The sequence below is a fragment of the Melanerpes formicivorus genome, unplaced genomic scaffold, assembly GCF_026170545.1.
Source record: "Melanerpes formicivorus ecotype bairdi unplaced genomic scaffold, bMelFor1.0.p_v2 SCAF_2, whole genome shotgun sequence".
Taxonomy (NCBI): domain Eukaryota; kingdom Metazoa; phylum Chordata; class Aves; order Piciformes; family Picidae; genus Melanerpes; species Melanerpes formicivorus.
The window spans coordinates 49263473-49289911 of NW_027142354.1; the positions used below are offsets into that span (position 1 = coordinate 49263473).

Consider the following 26439-nt stretch of genomic DNA (forward strand, 5'->3'; position numbering starts at 1 on the left):
GCATCAGGTCTGAGCTAGAAGTCAGCTAAAGGTAATGTCACAAGGAGTGGATCAGGCAAAGCACAGATCTAGTATAACACCCCTACAGTTCATTTACAAGGCAGGCACATGTTTCTAAGTCTCCAAAGTTCCAATGGACTGCAGCTATTTTTTAGAAGACAGTACATCTTTGATGACATTTATTAAAATACCTGGAGGACATGAAAGTACTTTACTTATTTACTGCATCTTTAGCTTCCCACATTTTGTGGCTTGCTTTAATTGAAAAAAAAAAAAAATAATACCCACATTCATGTCAGCTGATGACTACTGTCTAACTGCCCAGCAATTCCTCTGCAGTTCTGTTTTCAAAGGTTTGTAGTTCAGCCATAAAATTTCTACAAGTTACAATTTACAATTAGTCTTGAGAAAAGTGTTTCCTATATTCATAGTGTCTAATTACTAGGCTTTCACAGCTTGTAGCACAAACTATATGTCATGCATCTTACACTCTCTTACTCTAAGAAGTTAGCTTCCTTACAATTCCCAAAGTCTTCTTCAAATAACTCTTGGGCAGATGCATTTGGTTTTTATTTTATTCGTTCTATGATGTTAAAATTAGTTTATATACATTCCACAACATGAAGCATTTAAAAATGCTCTCACAACTCCTCCATCTATATTAACTTCATGTTTTGAAGGATTTGAACACTTCCAGTGCTCTGGAAGACTGTGCCTGCAGTCAGTGCTTCTGCAGCTGCACATTTTAACCAGCCCTTACTTCTACAGCGTATCACAAAAACTGAGTCAGATGCACATGTGGTGTAAAGTAACCTGTGTGCTTACAGGAAAGCAGCTAATAATTTAGCAAAGTTACATCAAACCCATTACTCAGTGTTTTGTAAAATATTTGTAATAAACCCAGTTTAGCAGGTGAGCACCTAAAATTACTGTGCAGCACCTCAGACAAGGTTTGAGGTGGAGAATGAGTTTTAGCTATAATAATACTTTTCCTATCACAGCTGATAGGAAGACTTTAATTTTAAACAAAGTGTTTCTCATTTCCTACTCATGCCATGTAACCCAATAGAAAACCTCTCAAGAACAGCAAGTTCTCAGGAGATTTACAGAACATCACAGTATCACAGTATCACAGTATCACTTAGGTTGGAAAGGACCTCGAGGATCATTGAGTCCAACCTATCAACACAGACCCCATGACTAGACCATGGCACCAAGTGCCACATCCAATCTCCTCTTGAACACCTCCAGGGACGATGACTCAACCACCTCCCTGGGCAACCCGTTCCAATGATGAATGACTCGCTCGGTGAAGAACTTCCTCCTCACCTCAAGTCTAAACCTCCCCTGGCGCAGCTTGAGACTCTGTCCCCTTGTTCTGGTGCTGGTTGCCTGGGAGAAGAGACCAACCCCTTCCTGGCTACAACCACCTTTCAGGTAGTTGTAGAGGGCAATGAGGTCACCCCTGAGCCTCCTCTTCTCCAGGCTAAACAATCCCAGCTCACTCAGCCTCTCCTCATAGGGCTTGTGCTCAAGGCCTCTCCTCAGCCTTGTTGCCCTTCTCGGGACACATTCAAGTGTTTCAATGTCCTTCTTAAACTGAGGGGCCCAGAACTGGACACAGGACTCAAGGTGTGGCCTAACCAATGCAGAGTACAGGGGCACAATGACCTCCCTGCTCCTGCTGACCACACTATTCCTAATGCAGGCCAGGATGCCATTGGCCCTCTTGGCCACCTGGGCACACATCAGAAAAAAAGAAAAAAAGAAAAAAAAAAATACCACTGTGAGTATAAATCCTGATGACCCTCAGTGCAAAGCAATGTTTTCCACCTGGAAAAATAATTCTGTCTAAACAGAAACCTGCACAAGCCCTTTAAGCATCTGTTAAGGTGCTTACAAAGAAGACAGTTGTAAACTTTCTGGGTCAAGTTTGAGCCAGTAGTTGGAGAGCAACAGGAATTTTACAGGAAAGGAATAATTTGATTACTGAATACTGCTTTTAAGCTTGTAGTACCCACACATCCCATAGTTATCATTGATGAGTAAATATATTATAAAAACATTTTAGTCTTTGAAGGCTCTCTTGTCACAGAAAAATCAGCACCTGTCATTATCTTGTTCTAGATTCAGAAATAAGGATAGAAATAGATGTCCTCATAGCAAAGAAAGAAATTACACAGAAAAGACAAATAAAAGACTCTATTGGTTCACCAATGGTTTTGAGAATGTTTAGAGTAACCCAGTCACGCACAAAAACTGGAAAATACATAACTGGAATTCCAGACAATTATAAATATAATCTTAAAATTGCCCAAGATGTTGTAGACTGCCCTAATGATCCACAGGATCAGCTGCATGAAAGTTACATTTTCTTCCCTAATAAATGTGCTGAAAACTCTCAAGTCAAGATTGTTTTCAATTCCATTTGTCTTTTTGTCAGATGAATCATCATCAAGAACTCTGGAAGCAGCAAGAGATTTAACAATTTGAATTACATGTGTCATATCCTAAAACAGAGATGATCAGAGGACACAGATGTTCTGGAGAATGCTGTTGAGACTAGCTGCCCACCTACCTGAATGAGGAGAAGAGTGATTATAAACCTCTCCTGGTGTTCAGTATTGTTTGGGGGAAGAAAGTACCTTTTCCTTTCCAAAGCAAATCAAGGAGAATTTTCCCTTGAGGAACTAATTTTGCAAGCATTAAATATGTTTCTTCCACCACAGTATAATCTTATCAGGTAGTAACTGAAGAGGCTTGCAGGTTTAGCACTAAAAAGATTCTTTAATGGGCTTAATTTTAGGTTTGATAACCCAATGGTAGACAACTGTTTAGTACTTTGTAATGTTTTTCCGTGTCCAGACAAAAGCATCTTTATCCCAACAAATTTTATTTATACTATATTTGACTTTATAGATAGCTGTGGTAAAAAGGTAGAAGGAGGCAGAATTCAAACCTGGGAAATATCATGGGCAAGGCAAATGTGGGTTTTTTTGTTTCTTCATGGAAATGTGTGAAGAATTTTTACAGTTCTTATGTTTGCAACCAGGTCTGTTGAAGATTTTATATTCTGCCTTTCATAAAAATGTTTAAGGTGCTTCTCATGTTACTATCTAATTACCCTGAGCTATATCTGGTATTACCTATTTGGTTTAGATATGTTCTCAAGCTTATGAGTCTCCTCTGATTATCCTGTCTTCCTTGTAATGCATCCAGAAGCAGAGAATTGCCGGTGAGTACAAAAGGGCAGGCACACAGGTTGCCGGGGTCTCAGTGAGCGAGTAGCTTCAGAACAGAAAGAGCAAAGAGCATGAGGTCCTTGCAGTTCCTCACGAGTCCTATTGACTTTTCAGCAAAGGGCAGCCAGGGTGAATTATTGGCTCCACAAAAGTCAATGACAACATTTTTAGCTGTGGCTAGGCTGGGAGTTGTCCCCTTTTCTTTTTACTTGTCTGAGGCATGCCTCTGTGTTCAATAATGCAAGCAGTGGATCTATGGGAGCAGTTGTGTTGGTATCATTCTTATTCAAAGCCCTTATTACTACCATCCCACTTCTTTTATGATTACATCAACTTAACAGAAGCTTCCAAGCAGTAACCTGAATATTAGTCCATTTGAAACTTCTATCTGTGAGAAATGTTGTTGGCTTAATAGAGTATATGAATACATTTTGGCAAGCTAAACAAAAAGTTCAGACATGAAGTACAGTTCACTTTAAACTGACTTACTTTCCTTATATGTTCATTTACTTTTGGATGACACATTAGAAAGCTTGGTTTGTGCAGGTGTAAGTGTTCAGCATGGACATTGTGTGCATTCAAAGCAGTACAACTATTTTTCCTAGTGCAGTGCTTCTTTGGGGGCATTGAACAGTCAGTCTAGTCAACACTGAGCTGTCACTCATGCCCAGTGCTCACATTATTACTGTATTTATGGCTTCATGTCCCTTCCAATTTTTTTTTGTTTTAATATAAATAAATAAATATATCTTGAAACAAACTGGAAAAGTTTAAAGACAGAGTTTTAGCCAGCTTCAAGCCTACAAGTATAGCACACCGTAAATGTTGTCTATGCTTCTGTATCTCATTGTTTTGGAGTTAATGGCTGGTGCTAGCATTAACATACCTAAAACTTTTTGGGTGTTCCAGATGGGTTTTAATTTTGATGGTGGTCTTGGGGTTTTGTTTTTTTTACTCTCTACCTTCTTCAGAAAGTATATACTTATTTTTTAGCAACTGCTGTCTCTAGGAGTATGACCTTTGACAATTTGTATTCTTATTTCTTTCAGCTAATCTAGTAAGCAGGTAATATGATAAGGATATGAGAAGTGCTCTTTATAATGTAAATTACTCTATTTTCTCACTATAGGTATCTCACTATAGGAAGCTTTTTAGTTGCTAAAATATTTTAACCACCAGCTGATGCTGGAATATAATCCCACCATATGTTATCTTTTCAGAGTCGATTTTCCAAATCTGAAGATCACATACTGCATTTTAACCTCTTTCACTCTTTGGCCTTTGCATTTATTCTCCTGCTTTGAATTATGTTTTGGCAGTTAAATATGACCCTTCCCCAGAAAAAACTTTTCACAGACCTGTGCTGGACTGAACAATTCCAGAGTCCACAGTTTGTCCAAGTAGATCATATTGGTTCAATCGAGAGCCATCTTCAGCCACAACCACTGACCTTGCTGGTTCCCGTGTCCATTCATACACAACCTCTGCTCTGGTATAAGCATCTAATTTAAAAAAAACACATTGCATTTCAGCTTTGCACCTTGTATCACCACATGGCTTTGTCAGAACAATGTTTTGAGCAGTAGTTTTTAATCTAAAATTTTCTTTTATTATCTGTAAAAACTCACAACTAGCTTGCTGGAGCTTTTTATCTATGGGAAATATTACTGATTTTACATGTCTACCCACACAATGATTAGCTCAGTATCTACTGTAGGACTGGATTAAGGCTAGTCCTCAAAGGCATGAAAGTCTTTCTCTTCCTTGTATCATTCCCACCTATGGAAAAAACTCTTTCTGTAAATTTTAACTACTGTCAAGGAACATGAGCTTGTCTTTTTACTCTGTCATAATGTGGTGTTGTCTGGGCCACTGTAAGAAAGTAAATCCCTCTCAGAGTGGCTTCAGTGATCCTCATCAGCATTCTCATCATGGCCTGCCTAGAGCTCTTCATTTGGTTATTCCCTGCATCACATTGTCCTTGATGTGTAACAGGAACAGCAGACATTTCTGAGGCTGCTTAGGCTTGACTGAGTTTAAATTGCAATTAATCTGTATTTTTGCTTTGCTTATTTCTGGAAAATGCTCATACTCAAGTCCACATTTGAGTCTTGAATAAAGCAAAAGGAAAACACTGTGGGCCCTTCAAACCTTAGCGTAGTGTGCTACAACATAATTCAGTAGCATACTACATATGACACCCATGTGTCCTGTGCTGTTATTAGTATGCTATGTTATTTCATTAATCAAAAAAATATATAAGTAATTTTAATCCTAGTCTCCTTATTCAATTCTTGTCATTTTGAGGAGTCTGGAGGTGATAGCTCTTACTCTGAGCAGTTAGGGACTGAACGTGTAATCAGAACCTACATAAAGCCACCAAAGGCAGCTGGAAGCCAGATGGGACACCTTAGGGCATCTAAAATGACACTAGGCTCCTATCTACACAATGGTATTTTCTCTTTATTCAGGACTGGCCATCAGGAAAGAGGAATCTGATTCACTTGACCTCATTTGTGAATTAGTAATTTTATCTTACCAATGTAAAAGGTAACAGCAACTGAAGAGGTGGTGTTGGAGAGAGTGAACTAGAGTAAATTAATTACATGGCATTATCCTGCATTACTGAAACAGAAGTGGGTTTCATATTCTCCAAGCACTGTAACACAGATATCGTTTTCTGCAACCAATGGTAAATGCAAATCTACATCTTAACAAATCTGACCTTAAAAATAATGGCCACAGTAAGCACAAGAATTGCCTTGCTAATTAGTCACATAAAGGGTGGCAATAATAATTTCAAGCATTTACTTGTTCTGGAGCAGGACAGTACTTTGTAAGAGAGAGGACTGATTTCCTGAGCTACTAAGAGCCACTAGATTGAGTTAGAGGGAAGGGAGTACACTCAGTGCCAGGAGAGTGCTTGCCCTGCCTTGTGGCTGCCAGATTCAATGCTCTGTTCAGCTTCCATCCTCAGCTTCTAATTCAGATACTGCAAAAGTAGCAACCCAGCCTTTGGCTCCTATCACTGCTGCTTTCCAGGGTGGCCGGAGTTGTGACGATCATGTTTTTGTGGTAAGAGTTGAGAGCATCTGCCTCTCTGATTTTGTTTTGCCAACATATGGCTTCTTGTTGTTCCAGAATCTCTTTAGCATTTGTCACATTGAATTTACATTGGAATAACCTCTAGCTTAAGCTGCTATTCTGGCAAATAACTTTAGCCTTGGAGCTGGGTCAAACATTTATAGACCTCTACAGCACAGGCAGAGTTCATAGGAGACGTGCAGCTCCTTCAATATGAGGCTTTTCTGAATCCAGCTCCAACAAGTGATGAGTAGCAGTAGAGGACATGGAAAAACTCTTAACCAATTTAATCCAAAACAAACTGAGCTGGGCAAACACTACCTTGGGGAGCTACTAAGTGTGATATTGCAGTCTGCACTTGAAGCATGCCTTTCATGACAATTAAATGTCTTTTTCAGGAAATTTTTCAGTCCGTTAAGATGATTATAATGAATTGCCTTCTTTGACAGAAATATCCCAAACGTATTTAAACATGATTCCCACTGAAAAAATGGCAATTAAATATAAGAACTGTTCTTTTTCTATGTACAACAGTGAGTCCCATTTTCATATCTTGCATGAGTCCAGCCATTTGTCCTGTGGGAGATATTTCTGTCAACTTAATTTTGAGGTCAATATTCTGTAACCTGATTATGACATATAATCTGATGAGAAGGTGGGAAGAGGTCCATTTTTAAGACCCTGTTGTGGACAGTAATTTCCTCATGTATTGTTTGCAGTAAAGTCATGTTACAGAAGGAATTCCTCACCATGGGGATCCCAGGTTAGAAGCTCGCCTCAGTTTAGTAGGGGAAGGAAAATCCTTAAAACATTTTTATTTTGTTACATGGCCCTTCCCAGCATTTCAAGTTACTGGTTCTACTATGTCTTGTTTAGGACAGCTAGCCAGTTAGTGTTTAAATCAGCCAAATAATGAAAACAGCTTGTAAACCATGACGGATCACCACCTGCACTCTGAGCTTAGAATACCAGTTATTGCCTCTGATTTAGTGTAAAAAAATAACCTGCGATAGGTTGGACTTGATGATCTCAAAGGTCTTTTTTAACCTGGTTAATTCTGTAAATGGTTTCTCAATCAGAAATATCACTGACTGCTTTTGTTGTTGTTATTAATATAAGTAAATTACATAGATTATGATGATACATTTTTGCAAGACAAAAATGAAACTAGTCTAGATGAAAAATATAGGCAGAGAGACTTGCATGTGTTTACACTATCTTGGTTTTGGTGTGGTTCTGGAGTTGTATTCAAATCCATGTTATCTATCCCTTTTCTTTCATACTTTTGGCATCTCTTAATATTTTCATCAAGAGTACACAAATCTGGGACACAGTAGGCCATAAAGAAGTCAAAGTAGGGGGGTAAAAAGGGGGAACTATTGTTAAGACTAGGGAGTGCCTGGTGTGTAGGCTGTGTCTCACTAATGCACAGCTGTGGTGACAGATGCCTTAACAAGTCTATAGTAATTCAACCTAGTAGTTTGCACTTGTTCAAAAAACATTGACGGTTTAACTTTGAATTAGCAGGTATGATGCATGCTTAGCCATTCTTCCACCTCCCAGACCCAGTATGCGGTCCTCATAAACACTTTAATATACATTTCAAAGGAAATTTAATTCTGCAACCACTCCTGATCTAACTGGGATGTCAGGTGCACAGATCTCCCCTTACTAACCAAGAACCTACTGCATCTACTTGTGCTGTTATTAGCTGGAGTAAGGACACTCCCCCATTCTGTTTCTAAAGATTTATTGCAAGTGCTGTAAGAAAACTTAATGTGCAAGGAGTAAACTGTTGTCAGTTATACTCCCAGTTTGTATAAGCTTTTTGCTCTTGAAATTTTATCTAGGAGGCTAGTAGCTCTTTAAGGACGTAACATCAGTCCTTTCTCATAATAAACAGAGAGCTTTTCAGACCAAAGTAAATTATCACCCTGTTTGGTGCCATGTGAAGAATGAATTGGGTGTTCTGTTTGTTGACTTCTAAAATTGATCAAGCCACTGAGTACCTATTATCAGTGAAATGACCCATTTCTACCAGAAAAAAACAAAAAAATAACCCTTGAGGAAACAATTTGTACACTTACATCTTCCACACGTTTTGTCTTCCTGTTGAACCAACCACAGCAAAACAGCTCTTCCTTGGGTTTTTTTTTTGTTTGCTTGTTTGTTGGTTTTGGGGTTTGTTCATTTGGTTGGTTTTATTTACTTAAAGAGATGAAGGGGGTCTGTGTCACTTAAAAAACCCCACTATGTTTAGCAAAATTTGAATGTACCACTGTCAGAGTGCTTGCTATTCAGTTTTGAGGGTAATTCTCAGCTCACAGAAAACTTTGTCAGCTACTACACTGATTTCAATTATATTGCATTTTGATCAGCATGTTCTCTAATCTGAGGTTACAAATGCTGCAACTGTAGGACTACATTTGGAGATCTATGAGATTTTTCACTTCCAGAAATGTTGCATGATCATGATATGAATATTTTCTAATTTAGACAAAATTTTGGTCTAAGCATGCCAAGACTATGGTAGTGGAATTGTTTTCACCTAAACCAATTCAATATCCAGGGACTATATTATTTTTCTCAAACAGTGATTTTGAGTCTTAACAAAATAGAACAGCTATAAGATTAACAGCATTTTCTATTTGACAAACTACTTTTCTAGTTGTTTAGAGCGTTGTCATTTTTATCTTTCATGAATGTCCAGGCATGACATTGAAGGATATTTAATACACACAGAAGAGATTTGTTATATTGAATATAAATATATGTAAGAATAAAATACAACTCTGCCAAAAAAAAGTCAAAATTACACAAGATTAAAACCTTGAGGTTTTCTCAGTTGCAAAATACTTTTGTAAAGTGGCCTAAAAAGAGAGAAACCTCAATTTAAAATAAACTTACAGCTTCCAAATTTCAAGGGGCAAGCATGTGCATCCATAGGAAAGTCTTCTAAATGCATTGGGCATTCTGCTCTCACAGTCAATCTATAATGGATTAATGAGCAAAAGGACACATTTATTCTGTTTTCATAGAAATAGCAAATAGACTTCTATTAAGACACATAGAATAAGTATAGCATAATATCCGTTGTGTGATTCATTAGCAGCTAGAACAAGACCTGAATTGGCTGGCTGGGGATGCTGACTGGCATGTATAGACACAGCAGTGTGACTGCCTCTGCTGCTCTACCATGTTTCACTGTACAGTAGAGACATGCTCAGACTTCTAACTTGGTGTGAGGATTAAAATCTAACAGCAATTGAAATCACTTCCTCGCTGCCATCATTATACTGGCCCCCCTTGGATGCTCAGGCATTTGCTGAAATAATTTGGTTGCTATCAGCTTGGGTGTAAACAAGTTGCTCAATAAAAAGATTAAATAAACTAAACCAGTCACATCACACATCAACAAGGAATGAACAACAATACATGAATAGTAGGCAGAAGATTGCATTAAGGCAATTGCAAAGGTGAGCAAATAGAAATTGTTATGGTCATATGTGAACAATGTGCTGCCAAGATAGTGTTCTTATGGATTAAATCCCTAACAACCAAGCCTTTAGGAACACAAAAAGAATTGACCTGGTCTTGTATAACTGCCAATCAAGAAGATTCTACCCTAGTCTAGGCACTCTTGAAAGATGTTGCAAGACAAATTGAAACTTATTTAACAGGCTCCTAAAAGCCTTAAGATTTTGTTTTCTCCAATTACTTGTACAGCTTTACAAAAAAATCTTTAATTGTATTAAAAGAAAACTCAGTGTTCACCTACATACTAAGCTATCCATCTTGACTTTGTCAAAAAAATCACTTTATACTTGGTTCAAGTCCATGGGACACATTAATGGGGGATGTATAGCACTGTAGAGACAACATATCATTCTTTTTCATAGTTTAATTTGCAGTCATTTAATCCAGAATGTTTCTGTGACTGTGTACTATCATTATTTTTAAAAGATTTATTCAACTCCTCTGCTGACAACTGGATAGCAAAAGTTCAGTTATCCATGAAAAGAATAATATATTTCCAGTAAAAGTGGTTCCAGCACAAAAATAGTTTTTCTTCTAAGTTTCTAAATGCTTTAGTGAATTGTTTTTCTTGTATAAAGGCACAGGAAATATCTATTTATAAACTGTCACGCTCCATAATCCCAAGCACAAGAAATATGAAGAATGGTCAATGAATTCTGTGTGCATCTGCTAGGTCTTAGAATCTGTTTTCTATAGGATGCAAAGATTAGACCCTTGTACACAATTCAGTACTCTGTATTATATTAAACGTTCAGGCCGTGTTAGACTTTGATGATGGAAGTCTTGACAGCAACTCCAAATTAAGGTCCTGTGCAAACTGATGGATTCCTTATAGTATAAATACCTTTTTGAAATCTAGCATTAACACACATCCAGGGAGTGTAAAGGTAGCATAACAGGAGGGTAGAAAGATAAACATTGCAAATGCCTCAGTTTATACATCATTCCAAGGCCTATTTTGAAAATAATAACTAACAGGAATCAAATTATGCTCAAGAAAGGAACTTATTTCCTGTTTGGAAAATACCATGCTTTAATGAATCAAGTTGTCAGTCTAAATGAAGGATAAAACATTTTAAGCTCACCTCATTGTGTACAGCAGTGTCCCATCCTCTGTAATTCGTAACAGTTTATTTGGCATTGTCATGTTATGAGCCACTGACTTCTTTCCATTGTGGAAAAAGGTATCAGGTGTCCAAATTTTGCTGGCCATTAAATTATTTAGCCGGAGAACAGTCATAGGTCCTTTGAATTTTAATCTCTCATCTTTCCAGCTTTGGCGGAAAAATACATCTATAGTGTATTCCTACATCGATTCAGAAGAAAGGGAAACACTTGTGATACTATAGAGTGCAATATGAGAACCTGAAAAGAATATTCTTACCATTCCCTGGAAGCAAGACGACTATTAGTGAAATCAGTAATTATCAGAACATATTCTCTGAACAAATCTAACTGAAGCTGGTTATTAAACAGTTACAATATCATACTGGGTTCAACAAAATAAATGTTAGGGAGAACAGTATATCAAAACTTAGACAAGAATTTGAGAGATAATATAGTGGAAACAAAGTAATTCACCCTTCTCTCACTTTTCCTTCACCTTCCATAAAACTGTAATTTGAAGCTGTGGATAGTTAGCCAGTATGTGTAGCAGAGGAAGAATGTGTCTCTTAGAATGCAAGAAGCCTGGCGAGACAGGGTCTTGCCAGAGCCTTTTGTTCTAAGTGTCTCATTAGCATAAACATGTAGTCAGCCTGCAAAAAGTTCACAGTTCACTGCAATTATGTGGTCATGAGATGTGGAATGGCTCATTGGGCCAAATAAATGGACTACAGAGGACACAAGCCAAGGACAGCTTTTGGACCAAGAATTATAGTTCACTTATGCAAGGACTGGGCCAACGGGGAAGAGATGCTGTGGCTGACTCAGTGCACATGTGGAGAATCGAAATAATGGACACTTACTGTGAAATGAAAGAATTATTTGTTATATCACAATAGGAGCAAAGTTAAGAGGGAGAAAGTGAAATTAGGAAGGAGAAAAAAAAAGGAATATTATAGATAAAATAGTGACGTACATGGGGTTAAAATGTTAAAAGCTCCCATGGATGCTGCATAGCAGGATTTTTCCAGGGAGAGCCTCCACTCTGACATGGAAGTTCAGTATTGCATAATCCTGCCCCTTCCATCATTGATGGCTGTGACTGAGATAAATGCCAAAACTAGCTACCCAAACACTGTTCAAAATCACTCTGAATTATAATCTTTTGGGTGAGAAACTGAACCTTTGATGAGGTTTACTGCCAATGGAGATGGCAAATCCTGAAATAAAGGTAATTCCTGTATGTGAAGGCACAAACAGCTATCAGGAAGAGAGCTGCCACAAGCAGTATGTTAGTAAAGAGCAATGTTCTGGTACAAATATCTAAGTCTTTCTGTGGCAGACTCCTTAGACTTCTGATTTTCCTTTTAGCAAATGGCAATGCTATGCAAGCAATTGTGAGCTGTTTATTCCTTGTGCAACAGTGAGCAAGTAAGAATGGTGAATCTTACTGGTGGTGTATTTTTCCTGGTTTTAGGGCATGAAATGCCTAAAGAAATTTCTCATGGACATGTCAATATTGTAATTCCATTAAGTGTTCTTACTTTGGGTTCGTGTGGGGTTTGATGCCAGTTCTGGTGTTCAGGGACTTTTAAAATTTATTTACCTCCCAGAATGGTGAACCATTTTGGTACATACTTAATTGTATTCCCATTTTTTCAGTCATGCACTCAGTGAGATGCTGGAGCTTGGATTGGTTCAGCTCCAGTGGCAGCAGCTGCATGCTCATACCCAAGTACTGGCTTCACAATTTTGCTGGGTTGGGGCCTTGGAGGATTGAACTGTATGCAAAATCTTGTCCCAGGTGTGGGAGAGAAGGAGGTTTCAAAGACAGTGGATGACATTAAAATATTGGACTTCCTCCATGTTTTACTCGCTACAAAGAAAACTTCCTCCTACATGCATGGGAAGGTAAAAGACGTGCCCAGAAGGTGACATCATATCAGCGTGCATGTAAGCTATTCCCTTTTTATCTCTTTCAACTGCAAAGAAGGAGGTGAGTGAGTGGGAGGTGGTACAGGTTGAGAGATGGGAGTCTGGTTCTTCACTTTGTATGATCACGAGGTTCTTATGCTCGAAAAGAACATGAAGTCTGAGATTTGATAAGGGACTTTACAGCCCAAGATAAAAACTCCATTAAAATGCATCTGACAGGTCACAGCTGGCACAAACTGCATTGTTCCCTATCCCAGGCCATCAGACCATATACGATGAGCTAATTTTGGATCAGATTTCTCAGCTCTTTAGCTTTAACAAGTACAATAATTGTCCTTAAATGAATCTTTACAGAGAGCTGATCTCTAAGATTAAGTCATCAGATATTCTGATTAGGGCTTTCTTGTACAGGAGGGTGCCATACAAAACAGGGCAACGGAGGATTTTTTCCAAACCATGTGATATAGCAGTAGCCTACACACAAAAATATGAGCAAGATGAAAATTGGAATGAATTCTTCACAATGAAGACTCTTCATTGCTCAGGATACAGGTAAAGAAAGGAGGATTCTGTGTGAACTTTGGCAGTAAATTGTATGGTATTGAACAGTTGTAACACTTTGACTTAAATATTCTGTAACTTGATCTTCTGATCTCCCTCCCTGTTTAGTCACAGTGTAGACCATACTGGTTTACATCAGATGAGGTGCTGTGCAGGAAGATGGCAAGACAGAAATTTGTTCCTGAAGAGCTTATGGCAGAAAAGCAGTGGGAATGAAGGTTGGGGGGTGGGGAAAGTTCTGTCTTTGTGGACAACAGTTAATTTTAAATTGCTTCTTATTCCAGATAACATACATTTTAAAATATCAAAGAAATGACAGCCATGAAAGTATCCCACTATGTGTTGATCAGTTCAATCCACCATCTGAGACAGCATGCCTGAAAACCTGCACAGTTCTTTGCCAAAAAAAATATGGGTTTATTTTAAAATATTTAAAATGCTTTTCTCCTGTTTAACTTTATTCACAAGCTTAAGAATCAGCCAAAACGTTCTCTTTATAGAATAACAGGTTATGTCTATGCTGCTCTTAAAAAAGTGTATTGAGAGTGGGTAGGAACATCATGTACTCCCTGATATATCAACCTACTATCTATATAACTGCTTCATTGGATTCCTGCAAACAGATGGTCTAGGTATGCTGATGTCTCACTGTGGCTGTAGCTTCATAACGTACGGTGTCAGCTGGAATAGCTCATTGGCAATTCCCAGCCATCAGTCCTGGGCTCTGACAGCAGCACATTGTTGCCTCAGTTTGCCAGTCCTGCTGCTTGTGAGGCCTCCCTGTGACCAGATTCACAGTCCAGTCTACGCTCACTGTAGATCTGCATCACTGGAGCAAATCTGAGGTAGCCCTCAAATGATGGCGTCTCCAACCAATCTGTAGTATGCACAGAAGACTTTGCACTGAACATACACTGCAATTAACATAAACTTTAGGTTCTGGTAAGGTCATAATTTTATCTTTCTCTGCCTCTGACTTCACACTCCTTTCCTTAAGCAAAAGAGTTAGCATGTATAAGCTGCACACACATTATTTTCTATGGGAGATGAGTAGGAGTTTTACACAAATGCTTTCTGCAATACCTTAGTTTTCAAAACATATGAACACCTGCCTGTGTGTTTCTTAGTCAGACACTTTATTAAGAGACTGATTAATTCTTTCTCCTATTTACCTCTGTGAAAAACAATGTGGCATGGGTTTTCAATTGCTGTTGAGATATTTTTCGTAGGTAGTAATCACTTATGCTACAGCAATTCAGCAGTACAGAATTAGAGCTGAATTCAGTACTTTTTGTTTCAAATATACCTATTCCTAATTCTGAAAGTAGATTATTTTGGTTTCAGTATTTTAATCTTCCTTTAAGCCCAAATCCTACACAAATATCAGTTTGTCCTAGGAATGTCAAATTAGCTTTACATACTGCATAAATCACCTGAAACTACAAAGCCTAAGTAGATGCTGAACTTCAAACATCATATAGTCCCAAGTAATTCAGCATGCATATCAGTTACTCTCAAATTATGTCTACATGTAGGAAAGCATCCACGCCCATTTATTAGATTTCCATTCATTACTGGAGTTTTCTAGTAAATCTGATTCAACAGAGAAAAGAATAGCAAAGAATAGCCTAGCCAGCTGCCTTAGAGAGAACAACTCTAATAAATATTAGTACAAAACATATTTTCATATGCATATATCTACCACCCTTTTTTTTTGTTCCTTTCCCGCAAGCATCTATGTCCAGCCCAATGCTTGAAATTACATTTATTTTCAGGAAATCAACATGAGACACGTCCCAAGAAGACTACAAAAGAAGTCTACAAAAATGGAGCAACCCCAGGTCATTTACAAACTGCAGCTGCTAATATTTTAATTGAATGACTGTTACATTTTAAAATATGTGTATATTTTTAGTCACAGGACTGTGTTCCAAGCTTTCAGTTTAGCCAGTGGTGATTATTCATTCTGAGAGAGAAATGGCAAAGAAAGATGAAGTGTTTTGCTGGACCAATTAATAGAATACAAATAGTAGATGTCAGTGGTTTCCACAAATCTTTAATCCAAGGAATTTTCCCACTCTTAAATTAGTAAGTAGGCATTGCAGGTCTTGTCTTCTGAGAATGTTTGTTCCCTGCTGCCCAAGCTATTCTTTCTCATTTAAACGTCATGGCATCAGCTGCAGTGTAAATTAGATTGTAGTTTTAATAAATGCTGTTTTTCAAGCAATCAGGCAAATGATGTCTTTGCATAAAGTTCATTTAGGAAAATGAACTCTCTTGCAAAATTTACTTTTCTGTTGCTCCATCCCTTAACATTCTTTTGAGTAGTTAGAAAATTGTAATGACTTAGTGTTTAAGGTCTTCCTACAGTTTTAGTTCAAATCACACACCTGACAATTTTGTGCTAAAAAATGGAACTTGTGTCCTCTCCTGTGATTTTTTTTTTTTTTAAATCCCTCTTTTGGTAAATGTATTTAGCTAAATGTAGCCAGCTACAAGGTTGAACTGTTTTCCTTATTTAAACTAATGGGGATATTTCTAGCATTCATCCTAACAAAGGATCCAGCAGGCACTAGTAGGTGCAGATCAGTCTCTCCTTGTCAGTAGCAACCTGCTTGTGAAAATCTCATTTTTATGCAAAGTTTACAGTACCTTATCTCTATTTTTACCTATTTTTTAATACCTCTTAAGACCAGGGCTTACAACATCTTCATTCAGTTTTCTGAACTTTTCCATCCCCTGCAGTTATCTAGCAATTTGGTTTTAATACTCATTCCATAAAGAAGTGACACTAATTCTCTCATTAATCTTCTCTTTCAGCAGACAACACCCAGGAAAGTCACTTCCCATTGATCAGTAGCTTTTAATATAAAAATACAGGTTAGACTGTACAGATGTCACACTGTAGGCATAAGTGTTAATTGCATTTTAAGATGATGATCTTTCTCAGCAAATTGGATCAGTGGTGTGCCAGTAAGGACCTCAGAATAATAGAGATCCAAACCCTAATGCATTTCATAATGCATTATGTAGCAAATATAAGGTCTGTTAAAACACTCTAATAAAGTCACTGAGGCTGCTAATTTCAGGGCACTTAAATGGAGTCACAGGTAGCAGGAATGGTTGCACATAAAAGCTGACAGCATTTTGGAATCAAAGATTTTTTAAAAGCCCAGCCTTAAAACAAGTAAACAAGTTATAACAAGATCTTTCATCCTCCAATTAAAAAAAAAGACAAGACAAAATACATGCTGTGGAAATAGAGGCTAGCACTTACCATATCATGGTCTGAAACAGGCCCAAAACTGGTGACGAAGATGTCAGTCTTCACTTCAGTTACACGCTCTGATGAAGCAGGAAATTAGGACAGTGAGTGTCTATCAACAGTCTTCATTAGATCTAACCACTACCAATTCTCACAATAAATAGAAAAATTACTGGCTTTGATTAGCCATTCTAAAAATCAGTCCTGATAATTTATTGCTTTTAGATGTAATTTCACAGTCAATACTATCAGCAACATTTTTTTTTTGTTGTTGTAGTGCTTCCACAGGGCCTTTTGAGACATGGTTTGTGATGCCACAGTACAGTAGCCATAGGTTTGCTGTGGTGAAAATCTTTTCACTCTGATTAATCTTCTCGTCTGACAATATAAACAGTGCTGAGTATTTTACACAGTACTCAAAAGTCTCACTGGCTACTCAACATTTCTAAGCAAGCTGAATGAAGGTCTCTAATAATTAACCTTGGGCTTAAGAATTATGTATTTTGTATTAAGACACAAGAACACAGAAGAAGAAGAGAGAAAGGAAATAGATTACAGTGTATAAAAACATGAAGGTATTTTATTCAGATGAGCTATAAATGGCTGTGTTACCTTTAACTGAAATATAGAAAAAGGAGTTAAATTTTTTCCAAATAAACATCAGTTAAGCTACAAATTTTACTTATGTCTATGCACTACAGATTGTACATGTCTTAGATTTCTTTTATAACTTATATGGACACTAACATGATATTTGCTTAAACTACCACATTTGCTTTACAAGCCTCAATAACAGATTAGTATAAATAATAGTTCACCAAGGTATAACATGTACACAACACTGATTTTATGTATGTTATACTATAAAGCTAGACATCTCTATGATTTCAAGGATGTAAATATGCTCCTTGGCACAATGCCCTTGGCTGCTTCAGAAGAATCTAATGCTTATAGTGGTCTCAAATGCTGAGTCTGAGACACCTAAAATGGTTCTTGTCTCCAGAACAAGACAAATATCTGGCTGCTGCAGATCTGCCCTTAAAAGTAGAAACACACTGAGAAACACACAAGCTTAACCTACCCCTTGCTCTCTTCCCCCTCTACAAGTACAGAGAGCATCAGTCACTTCTGATCATATTGGTATTTTCTAGAATCAACATATTCACCCAGCATAGTACATATCAAAATAACTCTGTTGATTTAAATATAGCTGCAGGGAGTAGGACCACCTGAAGGCATAAATCCAAACAGTATAGACTGGTGATTACTCCATCAGCTTTCAGAATTTACAGGGACGTAAGTCAGAATACATTTAATATCGTGTTATACAAGCCAGCATGAAATTTCCAATGTGGAAGGAGTGATACATTTCTCAAATAACTTTCAAAAAAGGAATAAATTGAGAAATTTGGAACTTTAAAAGTAATCCTAAAGAAAGACTTGATGATCTTTGAGGTCTCGTCCAACCTTAGTGATACTGCGATACTTAGTGATACTGTGATACAAAAGTGCATGCATAGTAAGCAAAAGAATTGTGGCAGGAAAAAAAAGCCTAAGAAATATCTATATGGAGCTATCTGCATTGTAAAATAATACAATTAAAAAATAATTTAATGCAACCTTCTGATCTCAAAAGGTTTTGGACAGTTAAATATGATTTGTTCCATTTTACAAGAAATTTCTGACAGTAGATAAGTGAGGTATATACATTTCTGTACCTGATGAAAAAGTCCTCATGACAATCAGTGTCCTGCAATACACATGCCATTTTTTACTGTCATTCTAAAAGGTCTACAATTTCTAAATATATATAAATGGAAGCAGTTTAATAGAAAGGTTTTACATATATATATAAAACATAAAATAAAGTATCTCCTTCTTAAAGAGAGCAATAATCAAGATGTAAATATTAGATCTGATTCTACTGTCATTCCAATAATGCACTGAATGACTGTATTCTGTTAGCACGTTAATGCAAAAATCAACTAGCAGGAAAAAGTAATCTCCAGGACTCATTAAAAAAACTCAAAGAATGGTATTTCCAATGTATTATTCCTAAAACATTATGATGTGGCCGAATTGCCTAATAGTGTTCTTTTCTTTCTTTATACCTGTGGCAGACATGGACAAATTACAGTGACAACCAGCAAAAGCACTGGATAGGTGACATTTCTTCCTTGGCCGTGTGGTGAAATTACCATGTGGCTTTCAACTGACTTAAAGAACTGTAAGTATTCTCTTAACATCTATTTTGCTCTGGACCTAAACAAGTTCATAGTGAGAATTTAACCTGTTACTGGGAAAAGCACATGGTTGTTTAAAAATTACTTGGCTTGGAGGAAAAGTATTCTCCCCATCAGCCCATCATTTTCACAAAAGTTCAAGAGGCTGTGGTCCTATATAAAATAGTTGGCAGAAAAAGAACATGAAGGTCTCATAACATCCAGTAAAACATAGCTGAATGAAATCTTTCAGTTCCATCTACTGAATCACCTTTCCTTAGGACTCAGAAAATAATCATGAAACATATTAGCCCTTCATGTACTGAAAAAGCAAATGACTCTTAAGGATCTTTCATATTCATCTTTCCATCTGCTTTCCATTGAGGCACTTCCACTGATGTCATTAGGAGGTAGAAGACGCTTGAAGGTCTCCAGGCGCAATGTGTTCATTCCATAATGATGTAAACTCAGAGCCACAGATCTGAGTTAGCCTCTATTTAATATAATAATTCAAAGTGATTTTTCTTGCACACATAGTATATCATGTAGTGGTATCCTGGATTCTAGTTTTGGGAGATACATGGCCATAGAAGAAAGGCTGAATCTTAAGGAAGTCACTTTGAGAACATGAAATAGAAACGGAAGTCTTTTGCCAGAAGACAAAAGATTTCCAAGGGAGTGGAAAACTGTGTGATGCCTTTCATTTCCATATAGCGTTGCAGATAACTTAAGTGGCATGTAAGTCGTGAGTAGTAATAAAAAATTCAGGTTGTGAACTCACAAGAGATTGTGTTATCTTCATAGCAATTATACTTTTGAAGAGCATCTAATCCCAGGTCTCTTCAAATCCAGATAAAACCACTGTACATACCACCAAATTATTTCTTTTTGCTTTGATACATACCTCATTTTCAAGAGCAATGCAAAAATGTGTGTGAACATATAGAAAAAGATTATCCACTCCAAAGCCATCTGATTTTTTTTTTTGTTTACTGCTTTTCTAATTAGATGATTCAACTGTGCTTTGTTAAGAGCTTCAGAAGTTGTGAGTCACTCCTGCACAGAACATGTGTTTACTCATACAGTTGGGATATATATTTAGAATCAAGGTTAACCATGTTCAGTTTGCAGGTTGATTACATTGGGAAGACTTAAGCTGTGCTTCAAATGCTCAGAATGCATTTTTCAGGAACCTAAAATCCTAAGCTATATTCAAAATCTTCTAAATATCGCTAGGAACTAGAGAAAATTCTAAGTCATTGAACACAACAAGGTCAGGTCAGGAGCTGATTGGACTGCTGAGGATAAATCCCTCAGTTGTAAACCATGTTAAACATCTCTTTAGACTGTAACATTTGTCTCATGAACCAGAACTGAGTAACATAGGACTCTCCGTAAAGTATGTAACAATTCCAGTAAGGAACAAACCAAACAGGGGAATCATTAATGACTTACTAGTTTTACTATAAGGCAACCATAAGGTCCAGGTAGTTAATCATCAGCAAAACAGCAACTGAGTACCACACCTACACACCGTGGAACACAGCCTCAGGCAAGTGATACACATGTAGCTATGAAAGCACCAATTGATGTGAATTACTGCAGTTTTACTGTTTACAGCTGCTGTATTTTGCTAATGATGCTACACTAATGTAAACTCTCAAAACTGATAACAATAAATATTTTGATTTAAACTCCCAGGGAGCTCATTATTGCTAGAATTGTGATTGGATTACAAATTGAGAACCAAATAAGAAACACAGATTATTTAAATAGCAGGATACAAGCGTATTTATCATAGGAAACTACACATTAATTATTTCCCTTTCTGACCTGCTGGTATGTGAGCACAAGGCTTCTTTACATTGCATATTTCAGTGCTTTAAATTAATTTTTTATATATATATATAATGCATTTATTCCTCCTGCATGTCTTGTGTGTGTGCTATAACGCTATAATTACTAAAACAGGCTAGAATTTTTCTGTGATTTTGAATGGAAAGAATTTAGATGCCTTTATAGCCTACGCAGTTATTACTGGAGAAAGTCATGTAGGCTAATCACCCTGGCTGCATTCTATGAATTATGTTGGTTGAAGAACCACAACAAATACACTCCTAGGGATACTGTGCTGCTGCTTTTGTAAAAGTAGAGATCAAAAGGGAGAACAGCGAGCTGTCCTGTGATTACCCAGCTACAGCGTGTGCTGCTATGATGGGTTTACTGAGCGCTACGCAGTGTCATGGCAGCTCTCTCCACTTCAATTAACAACTCCAAGTTGCTCATATTCTCCCTACTTCCTTATTGTTGTATTACATCAGTTTTCCTAAGGTCTTCTTTGGCTTTTTCTTTACATCAGTAGTGTTTACAGAGTGGAAAAAAAAAGACCAAAATCAGCCCTCTCAGTTTTTCAAGTGTTAAGCATAGCATCTAGTTCTTCTTCACTTACTATATAGGGGTCCAGTATAGGAATCTTTTTCTATTACATTTATTACACATACAGATCAAAATGGTATTTTCCCTAAATTTCAAGTTAGTTCAGGCATGAGTTTAAATGCAGCAATTTCCATTGGGACCTCAATCATCAAGAGGTAAGTTTATAATATATTTATAGATAATGTATTTATAAAACTGCATTTTAAAAGCTAATTAACATAATACTGTCAGCTTTATTTCCCATCACTTTAAATATGAGTACTCTATGGAAGTAATGAATTGCCTGAGATGGACTGACGTTCCACTTAAGGACAGTCACACTCAATTTTGATAAGCATCACACAGGAGGGATCAACAAATAGCTTTTACTGATAGCATAAAGCAATTATAATACTGTTCAATACTAAAGTAGTGTTCGTAATCTGCATGGGATGATCTATTGGGCATTCAACCCAACTATAAAAGAGCATTTCATTTAGGAAGATTCTGGCCTGCCTAACCAACCCACTCTTGGTCTTATTTCTGTATTAAACAACCTTTCTATCACAAAACCTCTCTCAAAGGGCTGAGCCACATTTAAAAATACTCTAATTTAGAAGGTCACAGATCATGTGGTATCCTTAGATTTAGAGGATGGGTGCAAAGCAGAGCTCATAGTCTTAAATCTGTATCTCCACCCTGATTTCATGTTAATGAATCTCACCACCAAATACAACCTGCCCCATGAAGCCCACCTATTATGGCACTCTAAGTTTGCTATGGTGGCAACCTAGGACTCATCTGTATTGCCCACACAAAGACAACACAAACCAAAAGACAATGGCACATCAATTCACAGAGGAAATTACAGTTTCTATTATTTTTTACTACTTTTCAGTTCTTTTAAACTCCCACTCTAGATATGGTGGTTTACTAAGAAGGGTCACCAAGCACTGAGGTACATTTTCTTCCTTATTTGACTCCTTCCCAGCACTGCCTGATCCTTCATTTTGTTCAGGATTGTAGATTTGTAAAGAGACCAGCATATTTATTATTTAGTCTATTTTTCTTCACCTCTAGTTCTAGGACCCAGAAAATCATGTTATTACCTAAATTACTTCACTCTTCTTTTTTTCCCCTTAATGTCTAACATGATTTCCTCTTTTTCATCTTCAATATGTTACTCTCTGCAATTCCTCCTCCTTGCTTTTTGTAAATTATTATCCTCTCACGGAGTTAATAGGCATCTTCTCATGTGATTCAGAACATTTTTACACTCATCTTTGAAAGTTATGTTTTCTGGGCACAAATAACTCCAAATGTAGTTATTTGTCCATGTTTATGGATGAGTACAACAGATGCTATTTCCTAGCAATCTCTGACTAAGTGACTATGCCCACAAATGAAGGAGGCAAACATCTAAATAACATAATTTATATCAATAATTATTGATAAGCGGTTCAAATATGCCAATGCACAACATAGTGCTGCATGTTCCTTTCAAAGAGAAATCAGATTCATTTTAGACATAATGCCATTTTTAAATCATGAGCATATTCAATCACTATAATTTTTCCCTGCGGGTCACAACTCCATTTTTTTTATATTCTTGTTAATGAGAAATAATTCCTTCTTTGCTTGATGGCAAAACATGCAGGGCTGCTCACTTCATTTCAGAAACGGCCTTACTGGGTTATCTGATGAAAAATAATTTTCATTCCCATACTCTTTATGGAGCACTGTGTTTTCACTTTTCCTTTTGAAGTGATACTTCTAAAAATGGAAAGGGAGGACTTAATATTAATCTAGCACGGATTCCACGCATGCTGAAAGAGTGAGTCAAAATTCAGCAGCTCTAAATTTTTCATCATCTTAATGCTCCACCTTTTAACCTGGCTTCCCAAAGAATATATAGCACAGCACCAACAATGTACCTTTGTAATGAGCTCTCTCCAGGAGCTCGTTTCTGGCTTCCTGGTGCTTCATCTCCCTCACTGGGATATTTCTACCAAACAACAAAACACTAATAGGGAGTTTGCAAACTTGGGATAGAGAAATATCATCATAAAGGAGGAAATTAGGCCTATTAGTAGAGAAAGATCAAGATCAACACCTGTTCACAACTCATCATAATTCTTTCAGTACACATAGTTTTTTTTCACTGAATTTCTCATGTGCACACACGATCAGAATGAAGGAGAAACAAGTAAGTGACCGAAGAAACTCTATCATCCACCTTTTCCTCCATGGGTGGGAGAGAAATAGGTTCTCTGTAGGTGTAGAATTCGGTTTTCTGTAGGTGTGTATATCTGAAACACAGCACTATAGAAAAAGAGGTTGTACGAGGACAAGCAGAGACTTTTCTGCAATATGCCTCTTTCTGTTGAAGGAAGGAACTGTACCACATGATGTTTTACTTGATCTACTGTTTCTAAGAAGGCATAGAAAGAACAGGATAGACAATTTTGGATAATTGGAAGAGTGCTACGGTGTAATTAGTGGTGCTCAGATGTACATCGTGCCTAGCAGCATAAAATACATCAACATATTTGTGAGGGACCCTGGTCTCTTATATTCTCTGATAGCTACGTTACAGCTAATATGGAATTAATGAGTTTTAGACCTACTTCTGTCCAAAAATGCTGTTATATCAGCACCTTGCTTATTTGCTCTTTAGAGCAGATAAAAATCGTATCCTGATTTAAATTTGTAATAAGAAGCTGTCACTGATGAGAGGAAGAGTAAGAAACCACTGCTCTTCCAGATACATTAAAAAATTTCCAGCAACCTATCATGCTGTAATTGAAGGCTATTGAACTTGCAACTCCAAAAAGCAATACTCTACTTGATATATGCAGATTTCTCACTAGATGTGTCTATGTATGGAATATTTTGAAATACATTTCCCCATTATACCAAGTGTCTATATCAAATATGGCAAAACTGAGTCATATAGAGCTTCTTAGCTCGTATTTAGACACCCCAGCAAGGGGTTCTGCAGAGGTGAATTTCAGAATTGCTGAGCAAACCCTTTATTACAAATTGGTACCTTAATTGAAAACATTGTCCTGCATGTTTGTCCCCACTTTAACTCTGTAATTTATGTCTTCTGAATAAAGCATTACTCAACAGCGAAAAGAGAGAAACTGCTTCTTACTATAATGGATATTAAACAATAATTTATTGCCCAACATTTCATCAGACATGGGATTTTTTTAAAAAGTCCTGGTACTCTTAATACTAGTATTGGCAGCTGACAATTATAACAAATACATTAAATTTACTCTGCTGAACTGACAGTATGAGGCTGTAATGTACTGAGAACAGAGAAATTGTGGTATTTGAGGTTCTTGGCTACAACTAGGAACATATAACACAATTCAATAAAGGAGAGATCCAAAGATTATTTAAACTTCTCTAACACTTGCTTAGAGAAAACTACTCCCTTCCTGTCTTCCCTCCACTTTGTATTTCCCATGCTGCCTTTGCTGTGCTCTGCTCATTTTTGCTTTTCACTGGTAGTGATGCAAATGGCTAGTAGAGTTTGTGAAAACGCTAATTTCCTCCTATAGAAGCAGTTGCATTAACAATCTTTCTGTCAGAAGTAAATTCTAACTGGACCAGATGATCCTTTCAGGAGGTATATAGACCTGTTCTCCCAGTACACGCCTCAAGTCTGGCTTCAGAAACGTATGTATAAACACACATACATTAGACTCTATACTGATAGTCTGACTTCTCTAAACTACTATCCAGAGAATGAAAGAAAAATCTCTTTCTTACATCTCCTTTTGTTTGCTCTCCTAGTAGATGTTAAACAAATATTAATAGCTACAGAACTCACATAAGGAAATCATCTTATGTGATTTTTCTTGTAGTCACATACCAGACTCTAGACAGTTTACAGAGTTTCATTTATTGCCTTCTCTGCTACATTTATTTACTGTGATATAATAGCTGACTGAATTGTACAGTTGCATTACTGAAAGATTAAGGAGTGTTTATTTCTACACTAGTCCAAGGTTTTGCAAGTAAAAAGGCAAAAGCACTGGTAGATGAAAGTAAAGAATTCTTCCTACTTTGTTGTATATTATTGGCAAGTGCACACAAAAAATCACAGATCAACCCATTTTGAAACATGTCAATTAATACTTTACAAACATCATTTTATCTTTAGCCATTCCTTGAAGTCAAATTAGTCAAAACATGGAAAAACTTGGCTCACAATTCAAGAACTGTTGCAAGGCAGTAACCTCAAACCACAAAACGTTTGCTCTTAATTACCTTCTCTTTCATCCTAAGGACATGGTGTAAAACTTGTTAAGGTAATACCCTGTTCATATAATACAGTTCCTCTGAGAGCTATTCTATGAAAACAGTTTGAAGTTTGTTTTACCTGAAGAGACCAAAACGGCGGGGGGGGGGGGGGGGGGGGAGGGGGGGAACCCACCAACCTTTCCATGAACTGAAAGGAACAGATTTGTGCTTGTGAACAACAGGCTTTTAAGACCAAATCTTAGGATTGTGTCACCACAGAACAAACCCAAGAGTGAGCATAAGGATGCTGATTAAAGTCTATGTGCAGTTTATAACAGTGTTTTTATGAAGATATGTAACTGCTATGTGGCTTTCTACCTTTTTATGGATTCAGCACAAAGAGCAGAAAAAAGACATTTTTACCACGCTTTGAAGACCAAATGTTGCAGGAAAAAAATCTTGATCTATCTAAGAAGGAAAAACATCTTAGGAACTTCTCTGAGACTTTTATGACTAAGGTTGAGTGGTGTTTCCACATTTGAACCCAAATTATCTTATGGGGATAGTGATAGGTGTGCTGTTTAGGCCTGATTCATAAACTTGTCAGTTGTCAGGCCACAGGTCGTATTTTGTTAACATTTACTCTTCATACATTCAAAGTTTTAACATACATTCAGGGGTCATCTTGAATTGTGAACCATTCTTGTCTTTATCTGGGTCTAAATGTGAGAAGACCAAGTATGTGAAAGATAGAGAGGACATGACATTCTTGAAACAATAGATATTATGTATCAGCATTATTTTACATGCTTATATA

At 37.1% G+C, this 26439-nt stretch overlaps 1 protein-coding gene across 4 annotated transcripts in view; it reads right to left on the reverse strand.

The window, feature by feature from the left end:
• GABRA1 (gamma-aminobutyric acid type A receptor subunit alpha1) overlaps positions 1-26439 on the reverse strand; it is a 44734-nt gene that overhangs the window by 11802 nt on the left and 6493 nt on the right. For all 4 annotated transcript variants that reach the window (XM_068159481.1, XM_068159499.1, XM_068159490.1 and 1 more), the window contains exons 4-7: positions 16741-16808; positions 10949-11169; positions 9234-9316; positions 4601-4744 (exon numbers count right to left, since the gene is read on the reverse strand). In XM_068159481.1, the coding sequence (XP_068015582.1) occupies positions 4601-4744; positions 9234-9316; positions 10949-11169; positions 16741-16808 (516 nt within the window). The remainder of the gene's footprint in view (positions 1-4600; positions 4745-9233; positions 9317-10948; positions 11170-16740; positions 16809-26439) is intronic.